This window comes from Petaurus breviceps, unplaced genomic scaffold (genome assembly GCF_028583685.1).
Source record: "Petaurus breviceps papuanus isolate PSGF00001 unplaced genomic scaffold, PetGlider_PUasm1.0 90133, whole genome shotgun sequence".
Taxonomy (NCBI): domain Eukaryota; kingdom Metazoa; phylum Chordata; class Mammalia; order Diprotodontia; family Petauridae; genus Petaurus; species Petaurus breviceps.
Genome location: NW_027187182.1, coordinates 997,131 through 1,022,464, shown reverse-complemented (window position 1 = coordinate 1,022,464; position 25,334 = coordinate 997,131). Strand labels below are relative to the sequence as shown.

The 25,334-nt window shown below is 39.5% G+C and overlaps 1 protein-coding gene across 1 annotated transcript in view; it reads right to left on the bottom strand.

The window, feature by feature from the left end:
- Positions 1–6,166: 6,166 nt before the first annotated feature.
- The window catches only part of IL1RAPL2 (interleukin 1 receptor accessory protein like 2), a 447,749-nt gene continuing 428,581 nt past the window's right edge, over positions 6,167–25,334 (bottom strand). The window contains exon 10 of the mRNA XM_069107492.1: positions 6,167–9,135. Coding sequence (XP_068963593.1) covers positions 8,435–9,135 — 701 coding nt within the window. The 3' untranslated portion in view covers positions 6,167–8,434. The remainder of the gene's footprint in view (positions 9,136–25,334) is intronic.

The window sequence follows — 25,334 nt, the reverse complement described above, 5'->3', positions numbered from 1 at the left end:
TATTTTTTTTCTATGTTCTGACTTTTCTTTAATTCTGTATTGAGTTGAGATTTTCCATCCAATTTCCATCCTAATATCTTTCTTGAAAAGTTTTCTCTTTTGAACCGTCCTGTGCTTTCTTGCTATTGTTCTGTGATTCCAAGGGTGTCCACAGAATTCTATCCACTGGAGATTTTTGTTTTGTTTTGTTTCATAATATTGTAAAGGCAGGAAGCATGGTGTGGAGCTGGGAAGTCCTTACTTAGTTCATGGCCTGCCTCTGTTATATATTGGCTGTGTGACCTTAGGCAAGTCCCTTGACCTCCCTGTGTTCTAAGCAACTCTCTAAGACTATAAATTTCCAGAGAAGGCACTGACCTACATGGCAGAGGAAATTTTCTCATCCTTGGAATCCCTATGTCAATAAAACCACAAACCTAGTCCTTACCTCCATATTATATCCAATGTTCAATGTGTTATGGCTTTTATTTTCTTTTTTCCCCTCATTTGCCTTCTGTCTTTGAGCCTTTGAGGTTTATCTACTTTGGAGCTAGTTTTAGACCCAGAATTTCTTCACTGAAATTTCTGCTTTTTTTTGCATTCTCAGGGAACAGGACGTTTGGTTCCCCACCCCTATCCTTCACTTTCCCTCTGTGCCATAGCTCTCGTGGGACTGGACATCCTCAGGCTCTTAATGGTGGGATAACTTCATGGAGAGAGGACTGAATGCAGAAGGGTTTCTAGTCCCTTTTCTCTTTGGCGTTTCTCCTTTCATTCTAGCTGGTTTCATGTTGGTCTTTCACTGCTCTCCCCTACTCTACCTGTTCATTTTGCTCTCCTTTTTCTTCATGAAATTGAGCAGAATCAGCATCTTCTATCCATTGTGGGGTGATACAGGGTTTGGATTGAGCCACTGCCTCAATAGAGTACTAGACCCTAAAGCACAAGTCTATGAGGTTGTTTGTACTGGTTGTCTTGGCATGTTGAGTTTGTGGGTGGTGACAATGACTGGAAGTTCAAAAGAATTACATTTTATATTATTTCATGAGGCTTTTACTTTGGACAGTGTTTCTCTGTCTTCTACTGTGGATTCAGTATGAGTTACTCTATACCTGTCACGTTTTCCTCTTCTGATATTTTTAGGTTGCCAAGATTTGCAGAAAACAACCAATCTAGTAATTTGTGGATCACATTTGGTCTAACAATTTCAGATAGATTCCTTTATTTCCTCTTAATTTGTTGGAAATGGACCCCTTTCATTGTTTTATTTTGGAAATTTGGTTTTCTTCTTCTTCCCTATCTCCCCCATCTTTAACATACCAAATTAGCCAGTGGAGTGCTTATTTTATTGGTCTTGTTACTTGCATGTAACTTGTCATTTTTGTAGTTTTTTTGTTCTTTGATTCTCAGTATTTTTATTATTGAGTTTATTTCCTTCTGTCCTTCCGTGTTATGTTCCCTTCCAGTAATGACTTTTAATGTTGTTTGTTAACTTTTAGTTCTTTTATTATAAATAAATAAATATAAATATAAGTTCTATTATTATAAATTTCTTTTGATCTGACATTCTCTGCTTGATGTTCTAGGATCTCTTATGCTCCGTCACTGTTTTCCATGTAGATAACTTCTGATTCTGAGTTCTAGGTTCTATGTCTTAAGGTTTTCTTTCTACCTCTTATATTCTATGTTCTTTAGCCCTTCCTTGCTCTGGGATTTCCTGTTCTAGGATTTCTTCCAGCTTCGCCACTTTCTGTTCCATGTTTTGCTGTCCCTTTCAGCTCTGCCATTTTATACCCTTCATTTTAAGGTCTCTCCAAGGTGTCTGACATTTCCTGTTCTATTCTCCATAGGCTCTTGCATCTCTGAGGTTCCTTTCACTATTTACATTCAATGATCTGAATTTATTTTCATGTCTGTGACATACTTTGTTTTACAGTGACAGCCCTTTTATGTTCTTATGTGATTTATTCTTATGTTTTAAAGTCTAGGCTAGCTCAGAGTCCTCCTTTCTGTGTTACATGGACTTTTACTGCTCTGAAGTCCTTTCAGACCTCCTCTGGTCTATATTATTAGGTTGTTTCCACATCTGACATCCTCAGGGGTGGGGGAACCTGTGGCCTCGAGGCCACATGTGGCCCTCTAGGTCCTTGGGTGTGGCCTTTTGACTGAGTCCAAGTTTGACAGAATAAATCCTTTCATTAAGGGCATTTGTTCTGTGAAGTTCGGATTCAGTCAAAGGGCTGCACTTGAGAACCTAGAGGGCCACGTGTGGCTTTGGGGCTGCAGGTTCTCCCCTCTAATCTATCTGTGTTCTAATAGCTCTTCCTCCTATGTTGAAAGTTCTTAGGTGGCTCTTAGCTCTGACATTCTCTGCCCTATGTTCTATTTTTTTTTTGCTTTTTTTGAAGGGCAGGGCAATTGGGGTTAAGTGACTTACCCAAGGTCACACAGCTAGTAAGTGTTGTGTTTGAGGCTGGATTTGAACTCAGGTCCTCCTGACTCCAGAGCTGGTGCTCTATTCACTATACCACCTAGTTGCCCCTCTGGCCTATGTTCTAAAGTCTCTTCTGGCCTTGACATAGTTTTCTAGATTCTGTAGTAACATCTATTTTGGAACTTTATCTTGTGTTTTAAGATTACTTCCAGCAATCATGTTCTTCTATGTTTTCTGTTCTACAGTCCTTCTTTGTCCTGATATTCTCTCTTCTGCATTCTAAAGTCCCTGTCAGCCCTGACATTTTTGATTCTATGTTTTAAGCAAATTTCCAGGTCTGATTCTCCATAATCTGAGATCCCTTCTATCTATGGCATTCAATGTTCCAGCTCTGACATCCTATGTCCTTCTTCATTTTATGTCCCAAGTTCTCACCCTGCACTTTACTCTTTATTTACTCTGCTTAATGTCCTCTTCTAGCTCTGCCATTCTCTGTCCTAAGGCCCTTCCCAGCTCTGACATTCCCTGCCTGAAAGTAGGGTCCTTCCAATACTGAAATTTTATGTTCCATGATTCTTTTTTTTTTGGAGGGGGAGATAATTGAGGTTAAGTGACTTGCCCAAGGTCACACAGCTAGTAAGTGTCTGAGGCTGAATTTGAACCTGGGTCATCCTGCCTCCATTGCCAGTGTTCTATCTGCCGGGCCACTTGCCCCTTATCCCTTGGTTTTTCACAGCTTTGACATTCTCTCTACTCTATCCTACTGTCCCTTTCAGAGCTGATATTATTTTTAAGGTCCCTTCCTATATTCTGAAGATCCAGCATTGCTAGTCATCTCTGTTCTAATTAGGTCTTTCCCAGCATTTCTGGTCTTTGTTTTTAGGGTCTCTCTCAGCTCTGATATTCTGTCTCTTGTGCCCTGTCCAGGCTGACATTTTCTGTGCCATGTTTAAAGTACTCTTCTAGCTCTGACATTCTCTATTTTAAGATCTCTTAAAGTGCCTGGATACCTCTTAGCTTTGACATTTTATGTTCTGAGGTCCCTTCCAGCTCTGACTTTGTGTGCTAAAGTCCCTCTTGCGTCTGCCACTAAGTTCTAAGATGGCTCCCATATCTGACCTTACATGTTCTATGTTCTGTCCTCATTTCTAAGGGCCCTTCTACTTCCTAGAACCTGTGGAGGTCATATAATCCATAGTCAGTGATTCCACCCAGAATTCTCCAATTACCCCTCTCCTCCATTTTGTATTACAGAAGCTTATGTTTGCTCGGCTACCGCCTTGAAAATGAGTTTTGTTTGTTTGTGTGGTACATGCTAGGTAAGCTCCTTGAAGGCAGCAATTGTGCCTTTAACTTCTCTGATAGCCCCCAATGACATTCTCCACAGACCACAGTGGGTCGGTCCCTAGTGCCTGTTAATGATGGAGTTCATTACTGCCAGGGAAAACATGGCGGTGAGAACAGCAGTCCTACTTTGGTAGACACATTTCCTTGGGGTTGGGTTACAAGTCCTCATCTCATGGTAATTAAAGAGACAGCTGAATGCCCTTCTCAAATTGCCTGTGGCTGACTTCAGTCCTAAAAGAAGACAAGTCATTCAAAATGGTTTGCATTGAATGATTATTGCTTCTCAAACAGTTGCCTGTGTTAACCAGAGTGTTAGATATTAAGACCTTTCAACAATCCGAAATAGATAATAACAGAATAATATTTTATAATAATAGAATAATAATTAATAGGAACATAGATCAAATACATTTTTAAGAGAGTGTAATTGGGGGAGTAAGTTCTCACTCTTAATGCCTCCTCTGGACACTGGGACCCCACTTTATGTCTTCCCCCCTTTGACAGTTGGCTGTTTTACCTCACAAAATGACAAGGTTTATATGTGGTGTTCACAAGGGATTTCTTTTAATTTTACCTGATTTTCCGGTAAACACTTGAAGTCTTTATTTTGGCTTAAAAATCAGAACTCAAAGAGAGTATTAAGTGCCTTGGACTAATGTTACTCTTTTCTACTCTGCACCCCTTTCTTCTCCCCCGTTCTACCCAGAGCTCTTTAAGCACCAGGCTACCTGTCACTCAGTGTCTTTTCTTCCTGTAGGTTTTGAATCTCCTTGTGCTGACCTAATGGTATTTTATCCCTTAGATCTCTTTTTTCTTTCTTTAAAAAGGGGATAGAATGCTACATTCTTTCTAGTATACCAGGTTCCTATTTCTTGATCTGAAATTCCTTTTCCGCTAAATCCTCAGCCACCCTATTCTGTGCATCTTGTGTCTGCTCCCCCTTTCCCCCTCCCCTTACCCGAATAGCAACCTTTTCCATTGCTGTGGCATCTGCTAGGCCATGCCAGTAGCTTTGGGGAAACTCCATACCTGTCTATTTTTAAGGAAATGTGCTTGAAGACAAAATGGTATTGGATCTCATCTTGGATCTTGGATGGTGTCCTGATTTTCATAAAAGGGCAAAGGGTGGGTATGCAGCCTAGCCAGACTGGGCCCCTTCCCCCAGAGGAGGGAGGAGGAGGGGAATGTAGACGAGAGTGACTGATGAGTCTATAAGTGTAGCCCCTTGACACCAAAGGAATTCTAGCAACTCAACTCAATGTCCTTTTCTAGCCTAGGCATGATTGGTGTATTCAAAGGTCCCTGGGGTCTGCTTATCTTAGGGTGGTGCATTTTTTAAAAGGCTCCAGTTCACTTTGCCCTCCTGTGTGTGAAATAATGTTAGTCTTTGAGTATTCAGAATTAGCTTGTAGTCCTAGGCAGGGCTGGTTTCCTGGGGTGCAGTTAAGTAACTGCAGCTTCCCACCCCAGGACCAGAACATGATATTTTGACCTAGGGTGGTGGTGATGTGAGGTACCATGATGTCTTGTGTCATTTCTGCACAGGGCTGTTCTGCTAGAGCTGTGAATGCAAATAAACACTGTAGTTAGACTGGACGAGTATGTGCCTCAGCTTCTATTATTTGAGATCCCAAATTGGATGGGTATAAATGGAATCTATAAACCAGGGGTTAAAAAGTATGACTTCAATTCCTAACAAAATCTTAGAATGATCTAAAGGGATGGCTAGTCAACATTTAAAAAGGGAAGCGATGATTATAGAGAGCTAGTATGGCACTGTCAAAGACAGGTGATGCCAGATTAACCTCATTTCTTCTTTTTTTTCCATGGTTATTAGACTGGTAGATCAGGGAAATGTGGAAGACTGTCTAATGATTTGTAATGGTGTGAAGAGAAGTGGGCTAGATAATTGTACAGTCTGAAGAGTTCAGAACTGGTTGAATGACTGGGTTCAAAGAGTGGATCTTAATGGGTTTGACATCAGCCTGGAAGAAGGTCTCTAGTAGATTGCCCCAGGGATCTTTTCCCAAATGATAGCATGATCCTATGGGCAAATCATTCAATTTCTCTAGGCTTGCTTTTTTGTTTTGCCAATAGAAATAAACGGCATATAAACTACCCCTCTTCCTTTCCATCCCTCCTCCCTCAAACTCCCCCCACCTAATTTCAAGCATTGTATTCGACATTGCCTAATCTCAGTTTTCAGGCTGGGTATGGGACCTTCCCACTATTTTAATTTCTGATGCCACCAAAGCCATATTGCACTGTCAATTTATCTCATCAGTCATTTTCATAATGCCTCCCTTTACCCCAAGAAAAAAATGTGTGGTTGATTGGCATGGGAACCAATTATCCAGATTGTTACTTTACCAATTACTTGCCCAGATTTTCCAGAACTGGAGGTAGTTATATGTTTTTCATCTCTTTAAGGACTGTATCTTATGAAGTCTCAGATAATAATCAGATGTTGATTTGTCCTATAGAAATAAATCCATAGAGATATTGTTCATGTTGTTGCCTGAAAAATATGGGAAAGCCTTGGGTATGTATGGGTGCATACGTGTACAAACTTAATGCTGTGTTCAGACACCTGCTGTTAGAGAAAAGATACATTGTGGCCAGCCAATTGCAACAGTTACCCACATTTAATCATCATAAATCAAGGAAACAGAGAGACCTGCAGAGGTTTTCAGAACAGGCATGCACACTACAGAACTAATAGTTTAAAAATATCACAGAACATCGTCTGTGGAGTAATCAGATTTAGAATCATGTGGAAGCAAAATAATGAAGTCACAACTTGTCACTTCAAACATATGCAGCTCTCTTCATGCAAATATTATTTTAGTTACACATTGCATTAACGAACATACCCAGCATAAACACGAAGTCTGTAACACGTAGAAAACAGTGTAGAGTTTGTCAATTTCGGTTTGGAAATACACACAGTTAGAATGGAGGCCAAAGTCACCGTCCTCAATGGAACGACTACATCTATGAAACACGTACATGTGGGAACTTAACTGAGGGCATAAGCTCTTACCCCCGCACTGACAACTAAGCTTCCACACACTACATTTGTGAATAAAGCATCGACTGAAGGACTATAGATAATGGATACCTACAAGAAACCAATGGCTTACATCTGATCAAGAGAAGAGGATTAAGGAGACGACCCAATCCATTGGCTGGTAGGTGACTGCACAATTAAGAGCACCAGACCAATCTGGAATTCTGCTGTACTGATCGCTATTTGTACATCATTTCTCTTCACTCATTCTGGTGCATAGTTGTGTGTGTCCTCTGCGAAATGCCCAAGTTGAGCTGGAATCAGGATTGACCCCCACGTGGGGAGGGCAAAAATGACGAACTTCAAGGAGTAGTGATGCCCAATAGCCATTCAGACAGGGCCATCCCACCTAATGCAAACTTGGGATCACTGAGAATTTGTGGAGTCTTGTATCCGGTGCTCTACATATGCCCTGGTCTCTGTGTTTGAGGATCCCAGTCTCCCAAGTGGGCTGTAAGAAGGATCAAGAATTGGTATCCCCTGACAGAAGCCTTCTAAACCTCACCAGAATAGTTTGTTGCATTAGCTAAATTCCCGATGATTTTCCTGGCAATTGCTGCCCTATGACTAAGAAACTTGAATCATCTGGTACTTCATCTGTGAATAGTGCTGTGAATATTTCTTCTTTTTTATTGGTGATATTCTCAGTCAAATGTGCATTTAAATGGAAACTCCATTGACACTGAAAGAGATAGGAAGAAAATCTTATCACTGTACAAATCTGACAACAGGTCAAAAGATTTTAATAATAAAAAAAAAAAGAAATCCAAATGTGAGTTTGTTAGCAAATGAAAAAAAATCTGTCTTCAAAATACTTCTGAAAAGGTCTTTCAAAAGGCGTAAAACTTGTGAAAGAAGTAAGTTCCATGGGTTGCTGAAAATGAATCCTGAAGAATTGACAGGGATCTCTCCCTTTGTTTAGCTGACTCTCAGCTTTTTCTAAAGATGTGCTTGCTTAATAAAACAAAATGCTGTTGTCATGAGTTCTTGATCAATCTTTGCAGTAGCTGTGAATGGTATTGATGTTCTCCCCAGTCTTCATTCAGTTTTCACCACCACTACCCTCAGTTCCTGCTCTCCAGTTAGTCATCCCCTAAAAACTTCTAACTATATTACAAGGGGGTACGCTGCCCTTTCCCTAAGGTAAATTCCTCATTCCTTAACACTGCAGAAGTTGTTTCCTCCTTCAACTTAAGTTTAGAATTTCCAAACTGTAATCGTCTCTAGTTTTCTGCATTTGAAATTCTGAAATATGAGTACAGAAATACGAGTCAGCTAGCTTATTTATGTGTGTGACATCATAAAATCTACTCTAAGACAATGGGAATTTCTTTTCAGGAAAAAAAAAATCAGAACTGGCTAGCTAAACTCAGTACCATATAATAAAAAGAAGGTTCTCCATGTGTTCACTTTTTTTTCCTCCAATATTCCAGAACTGTAAACAAAAATATTTAAAATACAAAGAAAAAAAAAGAAAAATGAAAAAACTGTGCCATTTCCTCCATCACTTTTAAGCACTCTTTGTATAGAATCTTAAACCTTTAGTACAAAACCCAGGCCTTTTGGGATACTGACTTAGTGGCCCTGAAGATTTCAGATCGTCTCTACCAAATATCGCTGGTGAAGCTAAGCTCCTTGGATGACAAAGGCAGCAGAGGGCTGTTCCTATGAAATTCGGGAGCATTCTTGGCGGCATTATTTAGAGGTAGTTGTCCGTTAAGCAGTGTCAAGGGTATGTTGCAGTATGTGTGGTGGTGGGACCCTAGAGAAGCTATCGGCAAAGACGACGTTGGCATCTCATAATTGTAACTTCTGCAACAGTGTCTCATTGGCATTGAATCTGTTTGGTGGAAATCGCTCAGATCGGCCTGAGAGGCTACCAGAGCAGCTGAGGTGCTGGTGACAGCAATGGAAGGTGCGGTCTGCAGCTCTCCAAAAAGGCCTTGCTCTGCCGAGTCCAGGACCTGGCGGCGGGACAGCGTCACTTTTTTCTTGATGGGCATCTCATACACCAAGTGCTTCCAAAACTTCGAATTCAGTTTGCTGCTCTGGGTGCCTTTCCACTTGACCAGTGACAGAAGCTTGATGTTTCTCTTCAGCATTTCCACTTCCCGGCAGTTCACTTTCTCTTTTAATTCCATGCACTCAATCCAGATAACTTTGATTTCTCCACTGACCAGCATGCTATGAAGCCTGGTCTCCAGCTCAAAAATACTCCATCCTCTCCTGAGAACATAGTCCGGAGTGAGCACGATAATAAGTCTTCTGCTTTGCTCAACACATCTCGTGAGATCTTCAATATAGGCTACAAATCACAGAAAGAAAGAGAGAGAGGGTAAAATAGGTCTACAGACTTTTTTTTTGCTTTTTGGAGGGGGGAGGGCATGGCAATTGGGGTTAAGTGACTTGCTCAAGGTCACACTGCTAGTAAGTGTTAAGTGTCTGAGGCCAGATTTGAACTCAGGTCCTCTTGACTCCAGGGCCAGTACTCTATTCACTGTACCACCTAGACACACCTTAGGTCTATCGTGTTAAAACACTAGGTCTGTGCTGTGATTTAGTAAAGATTTTGTCATTGACTAAACTCTATGGGATTTTCTTTGAATGCGGTGCATTCAAAAACCCCTTGCCTTCATTTTTTTTAAAGTCCCATTTTTCACCCAGCATCAATATCAAAGAGTGTTCTACAGACTAATATAAACTAACTTCTTTGGAGCTTGGGTGTAATTCAGTGATCTGTATTTATTTTAGCATTTACTCCAAAGCAGGGCTAACACTTTGCAAGGGAACAACCAACCAGCTGATTGATGCAAAGAGACAGAGAGAACATAAACCAACACAGGGGTATGGTATTCATAGGTTTGGTCTGGATACTTTTTCCCTTAGGTCCCACTTGTAAACGTGTCAGTTTCCAGATATGACCTATTGGCCACATAGTGGTTTAGCAGAGGTATTGTGGATTGCACTGCCTTCCCAATTGGTGTCCAGAGTACCTTCTGCCATTTGCAACTTGGCTTTTCTTCATTTGTCTGCTGGCTGGTTTGTTCGGGGATGGGAAAAGAGGGAAGCAGTCTAGCCTAAGAAATGTCTGGCTTTAGAGTTTAGGTGAAATACATCCTAGATAACTAGTCATTCTTCTTCCCATGCAGCAAGCACAGGACAGCCCCAAAAGGAAACTCGCATGTTAACAAATTAAGACACCGACACAGGTGCTGCATAGAGAACACGTATTTACTCAGCAGAGCATAGGGCCTTGTCTAATGCATGCCGCCACTGAGCACAAGGAAGCAGTATTCACAGAGTCATGTCAACATTTGGCACTGCAGATATGGGGACCAGTGGCCTCCTCCAGCAGGTACACCATGTAGGCTCACAGGCTTGGAGGAAGCAGGATCCTAAAAAAATAATCCAGTGTCTCACAAATATTTACTTTTTACGGAAAATCTCCCTTTTCTAGGTCTTTGCTTCATCACTCGGTAGTAAGGAAATGGATTTGCAGAGGGGAACAAAGCATTCCTTTTACATACCCAATGGACAAAAAAGTGTGAAACATTAAATAGGGACTCCAGCAATGTGGTTTTAATGGTATCAAATTCATGGTCCTCCCCTTTACCCCCCCCATACATTGGTTACATTAATGTATATATTACATAATGTATATGTTATATATGTACGTGTGTATGTAATGTATACATTAAACTCAGGATTATAGATGAAGAACTGGAAGGGATATTAGAGGCTATTTAGTCTAATTTAGTTATTTTACAGCTGAGGAAACTGAGGCCCACAGAGAAGTGACTTGCCCAGGGTCATAGATCGGATCATAGCTCTAAAGCTGAGGACATCTAATCATAGAATTAGCTGACTCTCAGCTTTTTGTAAGATATAAGTATGACCTTTCAGGTCATCTAGTCCAATTCACTCATCTTAAAGTTGAGGAAACTGAGGGCCTGAGAAATTAAGACCTTGGCCAAAGTTATACAGGTCATGAGTACAAGGGCCAGGATTGGAGCCTAGGGATTCTGACTCCACATCCAGGGTTCTTTCCATAGCACCACAAAAGAAGGGGCTGAGGAGGAGACCATTGGGAATTGTAAGAGCTTTATGGCAAGGGATTACAGAGAGGCAAAAACTATCAGCATTTCAATTGGTACAGAGGGGCTCCACTGAGAGGAGAAACAGGGAAGTTATCACTTGGGCTTGGGCCCCAATGGGAAGAAAGGCAGCAAGAATCAATATAGTAGAAATATATTGTATCAATGAACCAACAGCTCTGATTCTTCTTCTTTTTTTGCTTTTTGGAGGGGGGAAGGCAGGGCACTTGGGGTTGAGTGACTTGCCCAAGGTCACACAGCTAGTAAGTGTTAAGTGTCTAAGGCTAAATTTGAACTCAGGTCCTCCTGATTCCAGGGCTGGTGATCTGTTCACTGCACCACCTAGCTGCCCCGCAATTCTTCATTTTCTTCCTTCCTTTCTGCTTCCCAAAAGAAAGAAGTTAAATGGGAAGCCTCATCATTAGAAGGTAGCTCTGTAAGATGCAATAAAATAGTCCACCATGCATTTTTCCTGTGATACTTTTTCCTCACTTCTCAAAACAAGTAAAGAAATTAAAAAAAAATGAGAATCCTGGTGTGAGGTCAGGTGCATCTAAGTTTAGGCAAACGTATTTGGGGTAATTCAGATTAATTTTCAAAGGATATAATTATTCATTTTACATCATCATTTTTTACTTCACCCAGTAATCAAGAAGTGACTTTAATTGTGAACCCTTCCATACATTTATAACAGAATTGTATTTCATTAGAAATGTTCATTTTATTTGAGCTTTTTTAGCATGTGTAAAATGAAATACACCCACTCTTCTCATACAATGGGATATAATTTAAGTTGACTTTTTAACTATACTTCAACATGATAGCTGAAATCTTGTTAGTTCATATTGGAAAAATTATATATATATACACACATGTAAAATATGTGTGTATATATGTATATACACATCTGCAAATATCTATATCTAGTTCTTTTTTATTTAAAAAAATACAACCCAGACATCCATACTTGTGAATAAATAGCATATATACAACAAGAGCGACTTAATGAATGAATTATGAACTCACAAGATGTGGCTCTGGCCTCTCCCCCTTAGTGAAGAAGGGAAAGGGCCAACTTTGCTTTCCTAAGTGAAATTCTCCCTCTGCTTGGACCTTTATCATCCTGTCCTTATGATCCAGGACAATGGGAAGATGGCAACATTTAGGACTCTTGGGTAGTGAAGGCTCTTGGGGTAAGGCCTAGTTTATTTGAGCTGACTTCTCTGTCTTTCCTAGAACCTGGCTGAAGGCATGTGCTCCACTGGATTTAACTGGTGGATGTTCCTCCCATGTCACAATGTGGGCAAACAGACCAGTCCATACACAGAAATCCAATGATCTAGTTAATTGTATGTGTTCTTGCTGCTGATCTCTTGAGGGTTCTCTGTACTCAAAAGAGATCTCTGGCCCTTTCCATCTACCTTTGGTTAACTGGATTAAAATGTTGGCAGGTCTTTGTGCTGAGTGAGTTTTGTTCTTTAAGGACACATATGAGGACCCTAATTCTGATTTTGTTGGGCCCATAGGGACTCTGACGTCACTTGCATTTCTGTGGGATGCAGCCATGAGGAGCTTACTGTTTTTCCATTTCTCCTGAGAGCATGAAGCCATTCTGGAATGCCCTTCATAGCTCTTTGTGATACACACCAACCTTCCCTTTCCTCTCCTTTCTTCTTCATACTTACCTACCTTCTCATATTCCCCTCCTCCAACTGTTTCCAGGTCTGCACCTTCCTCTCTCTTCTTCTCTTTGTACTTTTCTTTTCCCTTCTCCTCTTCTCTCCAGCTTGATCTAGTTTCTCTACCTATTCTTCCCTCCTCTCTACCTTGACCTGCCTTCTTCTCCTCCCCCTCTTCTTGGTTGTGGGAATACTTGAAAGTAGATTGTAGTAGTACGGCCTGGTTTTGATTCCAGGTATTGCTGCTGGCTACCTATGTGACTTTAGATAAGACACATAATCTCTTCAGTCCTCTGTTTCCTCATCTGTAAAATGAGGGGACCGGATCGGGTTATCTCTAAGCCGCCTCTTTTGATTCTCGATCCTATGGAGGAGCCCAATGTCTTCCCCTTTCCCTCAACCTCAAGCTCTAGAAATTCAGACATCTTGTTCTAGTCAACCAGTGATAGATTCACTGAAAACTGGATGGCAGGGCTGGTTGCTACTACTATACCTTTTCCTATGGTTCCCTTGGTGCTTTCAAACTCAGTCTTATCTTGGTTAGCAAATAGATATATTTCTCTTTATACTCGCATAAGGAACCTCATCTTCTGTCTTTTGGGCTATTCAAAATGTGTCTTCTGATCTTAATTTGACATTACAGATGCATTTTCCACTCTCAGGGTTTCCCGAACAATTTCCGCTTATGAAATATGAGTTTCTGGGCAGAACTGAATCTTGCCCATCCATCTACTCCTGTGGTGAGGCTACCACATGAGTAGGATCGTGGCTATAATAGGTCTTATTTCCCATGAGGAGGCATTTCAAGTCTTTCCGTTCCTCCACCCAATATGTTAAACATTTGTGGCCTTACGTGCCCCTCTTGCTTGATGCTTTTTAGGTTCCACAAAAAGGTTTGCATTGTACCCTGAGGACAACTTCCTTGAACAGTGCCTAATCTGTCATGCTCATAGAAACAATGCCTTGAAGATCCTTGTACACAAACGATCTTTGCATGCTTCACTTCAGTGGGGACTCCAGATTGTCTGACACCAGACATGAATCAATAGAAAGACAATTAGATGGTCTGTGCCAAATATGTAAATTTCATTTCAACAGACATGGTTGCTAAACTCTTTCCGAGACACTCTTTTTAATATTTCACCGGCCTCATTCACCTGAGATTGGACTATTCCTTTTGTTTTGTTGTTGCTAATTTCAGGGTTGTAGGGAACTCCCTGTGTGGAAACTCCTATCAGTGCAGCTCTGCATCTCATAGGAGTAGAGGATTGCCTCAGGGGGTAGTGAGAGGTGAAGTGAATTGCCCAGGAATACAGAAACAGTATGCAACTAGGCAGCTCAGTGAACAGAGCACTAGGCCTGGAGTCAGGGAGACCTAAGTTCGAATCTAGTCTGGCTCAGACACTTACTAGCTATGTGAACCAGGGCAAGGCACTTAACTCTGCCTCAGTTTCCTTACCTGTAAAATGAACTAGAGAAGGAAATGACAAACCACTCCAGTATTTTCGCCAAGAAAACCCCAATCGGGCTCATGAAGAGTCAGACAGAACTGAAACCAATACACGATGACGTGCACTAGAGACTTGAATTCTGGTCTTTCTGACTCTGAGACTAGTTCTCTATCCACTGTGCCCTGCTGTCTTTCACATTATTTTCTCACATGTTAAATCTCACATTTCCATGAGGGGACTTGGCTCATAAACATTCCCTCCCCAAACTTTTGTGGATGGAAAAACTGAGGGAGAGGGCTGTGGAGGGTTAGCTCACACTAACATTTTGGCTTATGCCAGAAGCAGCCATATTTAAGCAGTCACGGTCATAGTGGGCTCACTTGCAATCAGTCTGCTTCCTTCCCCTTGAAGGCCAACTGGAGTTCTGGGCCAAGTCTGCTGCCTTCTTTTACTCCTGCTGGCCTTTTTATTCCATGTGGTCAATCAGTTACCAGACCAACAGCCTCAGTAGTCCTCATCACCCAGGCACCATCCCTAGCGTCTCATTTTCACATCTGGGTTCTGTTGAGCTGCTATTAGTTCCCCCCATATCAATTTATTCCACACAGATCTATAAGACCCCAAGAAAACAATGGGCTCTGTGTATAGCACTTCACACCATAAATCCCAGCAGCTGTGGGGCTGAGAAAATCCCCACTTCTTATCTTAAGTCTGTCTCACAAAGCAGTTTGAATAGCTTGCTGTCTTTTGGTTGCCTGTCACATCTGCCTTTTGGATGCCTGTTGCCAGTAAACTTGGAGCTGCTACAGTCAGTGACAGATGCTTCTAGCCTGGGGAGAGACAGACCAAACTTGTGGGAACTCTTACTCGTTTGAGAAATAGATAATTAGAAAAGGGAGGCCAGTGGCTGGAAGCTGGGGTAGGATGGTAAAGATTTTCTCTCCCTTCCCAATCCCTCCATAGAATGTAAGTTCTTTGAGGGCAGGGACTGTCATTTTTATTTGTATCTGTAGTGCTGAACACAGTACTTTCCACATAATAAATTCTTGGGTTCCTTCCTTCCTTCCTTCCTTCCTTCCTTCCTTCCTTCCTTCCTTCCTTCCTCCCTCCCTCCCTCCCTCCCTCCCTCCCTCCCTCCCTTCCTTCCTTCCTCTCTCTTTCTCTCTATTTCTCTCCTCTCTCTCTCTTAATCTCTCTGTGTATTTGTCTCACACTTTCTATATCTTTCTCTCTTCTGTCTGTCTCCTTCATTGCTGACTACATGTTACCAAAAAGGCCACGAGATTGATCTTTACCAGGAGTATTTCAGTTGGATTCTCTTTAGTGTGGATTTACCCCATAGGGCACCATGATCTCCCCAGTACCCAGGAAGCCAGATGCCCATGGTGAGGGAAAATTGTCTTCAAGCATTGCAACCACTTCCCTAGGCATGACTCCTGGGTCTGTGTTCTCTAGGACTTTGTATTTGAAGACAACATTAGGCCTTACTTAATGATGAAGCATGTATAAACAGGCCCTATAAATTTCCCTATAAATTTTCCACTCAGGATGTTGAGCCAATGTGAGCCAGTTTGGGGTCAAAATGTGACTGGAAGAAAGGTGGCACAGAAGTCCTCAAAGTGAAACTAGAGCCTTAGTTGGTACAATAATGTACATCTTATCCCATCTGTGTGTGACCATTCTGGCTGACTCTTGTCCATGTTCTCTCATAAATGTATAATAGTGAATCCACCTAACATGCCAGGGGGCCTTCCTTGATTTCTTCTGGCATTATAAGAATACCAGTGGAATACACAGGTTGTTCACTGGTTAAATCCTTTCTCACCACATGACAATCATTTTTGACAATACACTTCATGATGACATCTTTTACTCTAGTTCTTCTTTGTAGGACCTTTGTGGTACGTTGTACCCTGCTCACATCTACTGTGTACCTCTTCATTGCATGGTACATGGTAGGTGCTTAATAAATGCTTTGTTGAATTGAATCACCAGTTGAGTCATGCTGAGATCTGACGGTTTTGGACCTTGTGGTCTAGGAAAATTGTTCAGGCAGATGCTGTAAGTCCATCTCCAGCAGCTTTCACAGTGTGAACCATGGCCCAGGAACCTTTGGCTCTCGGCTCACACAGATCAGATTCAATCTTTAGGGCTACTGTGAAAGATCATACTCTTGGGCTCCTTATGCTCCCACTCAGAATTTACTTTGGGAAGTTTTCCCAAAGAGCTGATGTGTCTAGGTTTCTACTATATAAGTAACAAGGACCCCAGATGCCAGATAAACACTGAAGGTAGTAAATGGTATCTGGTATAGGACAGCCTTCATTTCATCCCATGTGAAATGCCCAAAATACAAAGGATTCTGAAACTCATAAATAAATGTCAAAAACATATAAAGGAATTCTCAGAAGTCCATAAACAACACAATCCTCTTCTCTCTACAGTAGATCGCATTTTTCCATAATATCCTAGGGTCCTCTAGACTCAGTGACACACCATAATCTGGACCTTCCTCAGAAGGAAATGAATACGGGTTGCCAGCAGGACAATACCCTAACCTTCAGGCAAATTCCTTTCTGCCTGGGTGCTACACAACCCTTCCCAGACTAGGAGTGTCACTCTGTGGTTTGGACTTAATTCGAAACAGAAAGAGAATTTGGAGCTACCAGACTGGCAACAGTCTTCCCATAGAACCTTTTTTTGTCTGAATAACTCATTGTAATAGCATGGAGAAAAGACAAGGCCGTCCTGATATTCGTGGCATGATTTTAGCTCCCTATTTCTTTTCTAAGTTCAGGCCATGTTGGTAGTCTTCTTCTTAGAGGAAGTATATGCTCAAGAAGTACCCTTTCTCTTAAGTCTTGAACTTGAGGTTATTCCTATAACAACCTCCCAGGCTTATACTGCCCTCAAGTCTCCCTTTTGTGGCCCAGAGGCTAGATTCTAGGATTATACTGCCTAGGAATTTTCTCCTCTTTAAACTAGGAGGCAAGCGTTCAGGAATGACATTGTGCCATTCTCTCCTTTTAAACCATGTGGGTGATAGATGATGGGAAAAGGTGAGCATCAGTGCAGAGTCTTTGATGAAGAATTATTTTAGGTCATGGAAAGAAGTGGTTCCTCCAAGTAGAGTCTGCCCAGGCCCCCACTCCATCCAGGCTGAGCCAATTCACATCTTGGCAACCCTAGTCAATGAAGATCTTGGCACCCTAGGAAGTATAAAGAGGCCAAGTATTCTAGGTGCCCATGGAAAAAAATAGAACCCACCAGAGTGGAAACGATATCATGTTGATTATTTATGGGCTATTGAGAGTTCCTTGATGAGTTTTCTATATTCATTTTTGGGTTCCTGTGAGTCTCTGTCATTTTGTATTTTATGTGGTATAAAAGAAAGGCTATCCTGCCCTGAATACCATTTGTTACTTTAAATGCGTATATGGGGGCAGAAAACCCTGTTACACCTATGGAAACCTTGATCTAAGCTGTACATGGCTCCATTCAGAGATTTTACAGAGCAAATTCTGGGTGGGTTATAATGATCCAGAGAAATGAACTTTTAGGACAGTCCCTAAGATTGAACCTAGTCTGTATTAGCCCAGAGCTAGAGGAGCCTAGGCCATGGGTTACCTGTGATAGATGTGGAGAAAGTGAGGAAGGAGGATTGAAGAAATCCATATTTCCATCACTTTTTTTTCCTTTTTTTGGAGGGGGAGATGGTAGGGCAATTGGGTTTAAGTGACTTGCCCAAGGTCACAAGGCTAGTTTTTGTGTTAAGTGTATGAGGCTGGACTCCAGGGCTGGTGCTCTATTCACCGTGTCACCTAGACGCCCCTATTTCCATCACTTTTGAAAAAGTACAATAGCTCTAATTTCAGAAATTGAACCAAATTTCATTTAAAATTTCTAAGACTCCTTGGGTTTGTAAAATTTGGCCTAAAGAGTGGCTCATTCTTTCATGAGTTTAAAGATAATGCATTAGGAAGATCTGTGTTCTAGTGATGCTGAATTGGAATGCCATAAGAGTGGACTAATAAAAATTGTGGGGTAGAAGGAACTAAAGAGATGGGAAACACAAAGACACCAAATAGGAAGGAGTTCATAGGACAGCAGTGGTCCGTTTAATTCCCACTATGTTTGTAATAGATTTGACAATACGATGGTAAATCTATTCTTTTCTGTTTATAAGGAATATAGGAATAAAGGTCTAAGTATTTTCAATGAGATGAGAAGGGCAGAGTTTCCAACAAAATCATGCAGGAATGTGTGCCTAAATTATATATCATTGTGGCAGCATGGTGTAGTGGAAAGCACACTGATACTAGAGTTAGAAGACCTGGGCTTGAGTCCTGCTGCTGCCACTTAATATTTGTTTGACTTTGGGCAAGTAGCTTCATTTTTCTGGGCCTCAGTTTCCTCATATGTAAAATGAGGGGGTAGGACTAGATGGCCTCCAAGGTCCCGTCCAGCTCTAGATCTAGGAGCCTATGGGTGACCTTGGCCAAGTTACTTCACCTCCCTGGACATCAGTGTTCCCCTCTGCAAATGAGAGAGTTAGATTCAATGGTTTCTGCTTTCCCTTCCAGCTCAAAAGCTGTGATGCCATGAACTCTTAAACTTGTCCCCAACAGCTGCAAGTGTACACCACAAAAGTTGACTTAATCACTCACATATATGAATTCCAAAATGTTCTATTCTGTCATTCATGTGGAAATCAAATATATTATTCATCGATTTCATCAACTTCCTGAATGTGTAAAAAAATTTAAGGAAAAAAAACATTAATCACAACATGGTGACTACTCCAACTGGGCCTGAAAAATAATCTGAGGGCCTTTGAAGAAACTCTTCCAGTAAAATTGGAATCTGGGTCAGATGAGTTGCCTCCTTCCAGAAGGCAAAGTAAAAAGCAAACTCCCTTTCAGGGCTGTATCTGAAACCTGTGTCCTCACCTCTTCTGGGACCTTCTAAAGCCAGGTAGCCAAATTTCTGACAAGAGAATGAAAACAACTACAGTACAATGTCTCCCAGTGACAATGAACACCTCTCTGGCATCCCTTGGTATTTTGGAAATATCAGAATATTCTATAGCTCCTTTATTCTGTTTTTGAAAGGAGAGATAAAGATTTGTATGGAACCTACCATATGCCTCACATTTGCCCTTGTATGTCATTAAAGCTGTCTAGAGAATGCATGGAAACAACTGGCCTATTTAGTCAATCCAGACAATTACCAGATGGCTTAGGCAAAATCCATAACAATGCAAAGGGCTGCCCAGTTTGATCGTTGATATGGTTGACTGACAACCTGTCACTTTGGTCAAAAGAGTCTCTCTGTAGTGGTGGTGGTAGAATGGGAGGAAGGTGTATAAATACACAACCTTCAAGAAATAATGTCTTTTTATAAAAGTTGTTTTATTGATATTCTTTTCTTTTTTTCCCATGATTTATTTCCCAGTGACTACTGCCATGCCTGACAGAACTAGAAGTATGGGTAGACAAAACAAATTGGCACATTCCATAATGTATGGCTCACTGCACACCAATTGTCCAATACCTTTTTGACAAGAAGCATGCTTTACCATCAGTCCTCTGAAGTCATTAGTTATTTTATTAAGCAGAGTTATGAAGTCTTTAAAAGTTATTCTCCTTTATATTTATTGTGGTCATCCTTGTAAACTCTAATCCTGGTTCTGTTCATTTTGCTCTGTATCAGTTCACACAAGTCTTTACAAGTTTTTCTGAGTTCTTCTTATCAATCACTTTTTTATGGTACAACAAAATTCCATCGTATTCCTATACCATACTTTGTTCAGTCATTCCCCAGTTGATAGGTATCCATTTCCTTCTGAGCTCTTTGTTGCTTGGCACAAAAATACTACCATAAATATAAATATGGGACATGTATAAACTTTGTCTCTGACCCACTTGACGGTATATGCTTAGTAGCAGTATCGGTGGCTTAGACAATTGGACAATTTAGTGATTTGTTAATTTCAAATTGTTTTCTATACTGGTTAGACCAATTTACAACCTCTCCAACATTTACCATTTTTGTCTCTTGCTAGTTGGCCAATCTGGGTTTGAGGTGAAATTTCAGAGTAGTTTTAACTTGTACTTTTCTTATTAGTGAGTTGGAATGTTCTTTCATATGGTTCTCGACAGCTTGCATTTATTTCTTCTTTTTGAAAACTGCCTTTGGCCACTTATCTATTGAGCAATCTTGCATATTTGTATCAATTTTCTTCATATTGTGAACTGACACTCAGCCTTTTTCAGATACTTGATGCCAAGATCCCCTTCAAAATAACTATTCAATATCTAGTTCTAGTAGTATTGATTTTGTTCCTGCAAAAGCTTTTTAGTTTTATGTAGTCAAAATTGTTTTATTTTTTATGTTTAGTTAGGAGTTTTCCCTTAGCAAAATTGTGTAAGGCAGCACCTTTTATTCTTCTCTAATATTATTTTTAATGAAGTGACCATGTGTTTGTATCCATTTGGAGGATATCTCGGTAGTAGAGCAGATAGAGTACTGAGCTTGGGATCAGGAAGATTGATCTTTCAGAATTCAAATCCAGTCTTGGACACTTACTAGCTGTGTGACCCTGGGCAAGTCACTTAATCCTATCTCGGTTTCCTCATCTGTAAAATGAGCTGGAGAAGGAAATGGCAGACCACTCCATTCTTTGCCAAGAAAACCCCAAATCGGGTTGTGAGGAATCAGACACAGCTGGAACGATTCAAAAAGAACAACAAAATCCATTTGGAGCTTATTGTGCGGTATCGGTGCAAGGTATACATCTACATTTAATTTGTCCCATGCCATTTTGCAGTTTTCTGAGGAGTTTCTGGAAAAGAGAGAGTCCTTAGTCCAATAGTTGGGGTCCTTAAGTTTACTGAATGCTAGATAACTCTGTTGGATTACTTCTGGGTCTTGCTTGTCTAATCTGTTCCACTGATCAACTGTTTTATTTTTTAACTAGTACCAAATAGTTTTTGGTGATTACTACTTTGTAGTATATTTTGAGACCTAGCAATGCTAGGTCCTTTCTATGACTTTTATTATTCTAGATGAATTTTTTTGCTACTTGGTTTAATTCTTTAAGTTAACCCCTAGGCAACTTCATTGCTATGTAACTAAATCTGAAAGTGAATTTAGGTGGTATTATTTTTATATTGGTGTGGCCCAACCATGAACAATAAATATCCTACAAATTCTTTGTCTTTCTTTAATTCTAAAGAGCATTTTATAGTTGTATTCACAAGTTTTGAGTATGTCTTGGTAAGTTGACTGCTATTATTTTATATGCTTTGGAATTATTTTTAATGGAATTATAGAAACCTCCTCTTGCTGGGTTTTATGAGTAATAAACAGACTGAAGATTTTTGTGGGTTTATTTTGTATCTTCTTGTTTTACTGAAGTTAATAGTTTTTTTTTTCATTGAATCTAGGCTTTTGTAAGTAAACCATCATCTCATCTGCAAATGGATAATTTTTCTTTCTTTGCCTACATGTATTATCTTGTTTTCTTTTTTTTTACTGCTATTATTTGGCACTTCCAAAACTATCAAATGATACCAGTAACAATGGGCACCTTTGTTCTCTATCCCTGTTTTACTGGAAAGATGATTAGTATTTCTCTAGCACAAATAATGTTAGCTCTTGGTTTTAGTTAGCTACTGTTTTTGTCATATTAAGGAAAGGCCCATTTATTCTAATCCTTTTTAGTGTTTCCGACATACACAAATGCCATATTTTTTCAAAGGCTTTTTCTACTTCCATCAATATCACCATATGGTTCTTGATTATTTTCATTATTAATATATGAATATATCATATTTTACTTTTTGGTTCAGACCTAGGATTTCATTGGAGGAGGGACTCTCTGGCAAGGAATTTCCTTCTACTAATGCTAATCAACAACTCCTTTATGACTGAAAGATCAACTGGTTTACTTAGGGTGATAGAGCCAATACGAATCAGAGGCAAGACTGGACCCTGGGTCTTTCTGACTCCAAGGCCACCACTCTATCCACTTTGCTATGCTGGTTCTCATGGTCCATTATATTGATAATTTTCCTACTGTTGAACCACCCCTGCATTACTGGTTTAAATATGACCTCGTCATATTAGATAATTTTAAAGCTTTATTGTTATGTGTTGCTATGTTTATATGCTATAGCATAGTCTCTTCATCAATATTTATTGAACATTTTTACAGCAATAATTTTTGATGAAACTGTTTTATAGTTTTATTTCTCCATTATATCTCTCCCAAGTTGGGCGTCAGTGTTATATTTTTCTTATAGAGAGGGATTTGGTAAGATGCATTCCATTTTAAAAACAATTTATATATTAAAAATGTAATTGTGCTTGAATACTTGATAGAATTTACTCATAGGTTCATCTGGGTGTTTTTTTTTTCCATTTTTGGAGTTAATTTATGGCTTGTTCAATTTCTGTTTCTGTGATCTAGTTGTTTAAATCGAATAGGTTTTGTTCTGTTATTTTTGTAAATATCCATTTTCTTTTAAGATTTTACTTTTGCTGGAATGCATTTTGATATAATTTATAATAATTTACTCTTCATCTGTTATGAATTTCTCTTCACTTTTGGTTTCAGGAATTTGGTTTTCCTCTTTTTGTTTATATTAGCTAATGGTTTGTTCCTTTTTATTAGTATTTTCAAAGAAAAAACCTAGCTCTTAATTTTACCAACTTTTTAAAAATTCTCTATTTTTATTTTCTTAATTTTTCTTTTTTTGTTTCTTTGGGAGTTTTAAATGTGGTATTTTTCAATTACAGTCTCAATTCATTGATTTTTTATTTCTTTCTCTATTTGGTTGAAGGTGTTTAGATGAAGGTTTTTAGAAATATAGATTTAAGATGAAGGTGTTTAGAGACATATTTTTTCCCCAAGGACTGCTTTGACTATATTCCAAAAGGTTTGATTGGTATGTCATCACATTGTTATCAGTTCTTTTGATTTATGTTTTTGTTTCTATGATGTGTTTGACTTAAACTCATTCTTTAGGATTATATTATTTAAACTCTACATCTAATACTGTCTTTAAATTTCCAAAGTAGATGACTAATTTCATTGCATTTAGGCTTGTTTAATATTGCTACTTTCTGGCTTTTCTGTAGTTTTTTTTTTAAATGCACATGACTAGCTTTTGCAAAGATGCCATGCCAAGCTGAACAATATCTATACTTCTTATGCTTCCTTCTTAGGAATCATAATATGTCTACCATACCTGATTTTTCTAAAAAAATTTCAGGTCTTCAAGTTTTTAGAAAACTTTCTTATATTTTATCTGGGTCTCAAAAGGCTCACATGACATTCATGAATTATTGCTCTATAGTTTATTTCTATTAGATTTTCTTTTAAGTTCTTAGATGCTATACTCTTTGGTGCATATGTATTTATTATCAACATTCCATTATTTATGATGCATTTATTTATAATGAGCATTCCTTGCTTATCTCTTGACCATCTTGGTTTTTTAAAATTATTTTTTACTGTTGCTTTATCTGAGATAATGATTGCCATTTTCATCTACCCTTACCTTTTAGATTCAGCTTGAGGTTTAAAAGATTCTAGTCCAACCTTTCATTTGACTCTGTGTGAACATTTGTGTTAAATGCATTTCTTGGGAGGGCTAGGTGGCACAGTGAATAGAGTGCTGGCCTTAGAGTCAGAAGGACCTGAGTTCAAATCTGGCCTCAGACACAACATAAAACACACACACACACACACACACACACACACACACACAAACAACAAGCCATGCGACCTTGGGCAAGTCATTAACCCCAATTGCCCTACTTTTCCCCCTCCAAAAAAAATGTGTTTCTTGGAAATATTTTGTTTGAGTTTTGCTTTCTGATTCATCCTATCACCTTCTTCCATTTTATGATCAAATTTATTCCATTCTTATTAAGTTTTAATTATCTGATTTGCTTTGTTTTTTCCTCCACCATACACTATTACATTTTCCTTTTGTCTCCAATTTCCCTTCTTTTTAATGAAAAAGGTGAAAACTAAAGAGAATAAAATCAGAACTAGTAATTTATCATTGGGTATATCTGATCTCAACCTTCTCTCCCTACCCCTCTTCATCCAGCCCAGATCTTGGCCTTTCTCTCTCTCTCTCTCCTTTCAATTCCCTCTTTATAAATCAATCTCCATATCTGAAATTTGCTTTGAATGTTACTATTCTGTTCCCATCTCTACCCTCTCTTTTGAACTTCCTTTTCCTTCTCCCTGCTTAATGTATTTTTACACTATATTTTTCTCTTTTTTTGGAGGGCAATTGGGGTTAAGTGACTTGCCCAAGGTCACACGGCTAGTTTTTGTGATAAGTATCTGAGGCTGGATTTGAACTCAAGCCCTTCTGACTCCAGGGCTGGTGCTCTATTCACTGCACCACCTAGCCTCCTCTTAGACTATATTTTTCTTACAAAATATCCCTTGCCCCTCTTAGATGAGAGTGGGGTGCTTACCCCCTCCACCTATCTTCATGCTTGTGTAATCTCCTCTCATACCACAGTCAGAAGAAACTTATTAGTTTTACCTTCTTCTTCATCATTCCTTTCATTTCTTTCCCTCTTAAAAAAGTTAAACACTCCCAGGCCCTGGATGTGACTGTCTTTGTTTTCTCTTTGACTTTTGAAGATAGTTAAATTTTGAAGATGTAAGTTAAAGTTTTAGATGTAAGCACTTGATCAACATTTTGTCCTTTCAGGATACTCAAACTTATTATTCTTTTTCAGTTTCTCTCCTCTCCTGCATTTGTATTTAAAAGATTCTATCCACTTCTCATTTTATCAATAGGAATGCTTGGAAGTAATCAATTCTATTAAAATCTAGTTTTTCCTCCTCTAGGATTATGTTCAGTATTTGAGGATTTTGTCCTTTGTTGTATGCTTTTCATTTTATCAATATTAAAACTCTTCTTTCTCATAATTAATATGTAATATTGAGTGTTTCTGACTATGACTTCTTGGAATGTGATCTCTTTATTTCTGACTCCTTGCAGCGGTGTTTTTCTTTGACCTGGTGACTCTGGAGTTTGGCATTTACATTTCTGGGTGTGTTACATTTGAGGTTTCTTTCTTGTGGATTTTGTTGATTTTCACTTTGCCTTCTGGGTCCAGATCCCGAGTAATGTTATTATTTCTTGAAATAAGATAGCTAGGTTATTTTGTTTTGTAATGATTTTCAGGGACCCCAGTGATGTTTCATTGGTATCTCCTTGTCTTGTTTTCAGGTCATTTGTT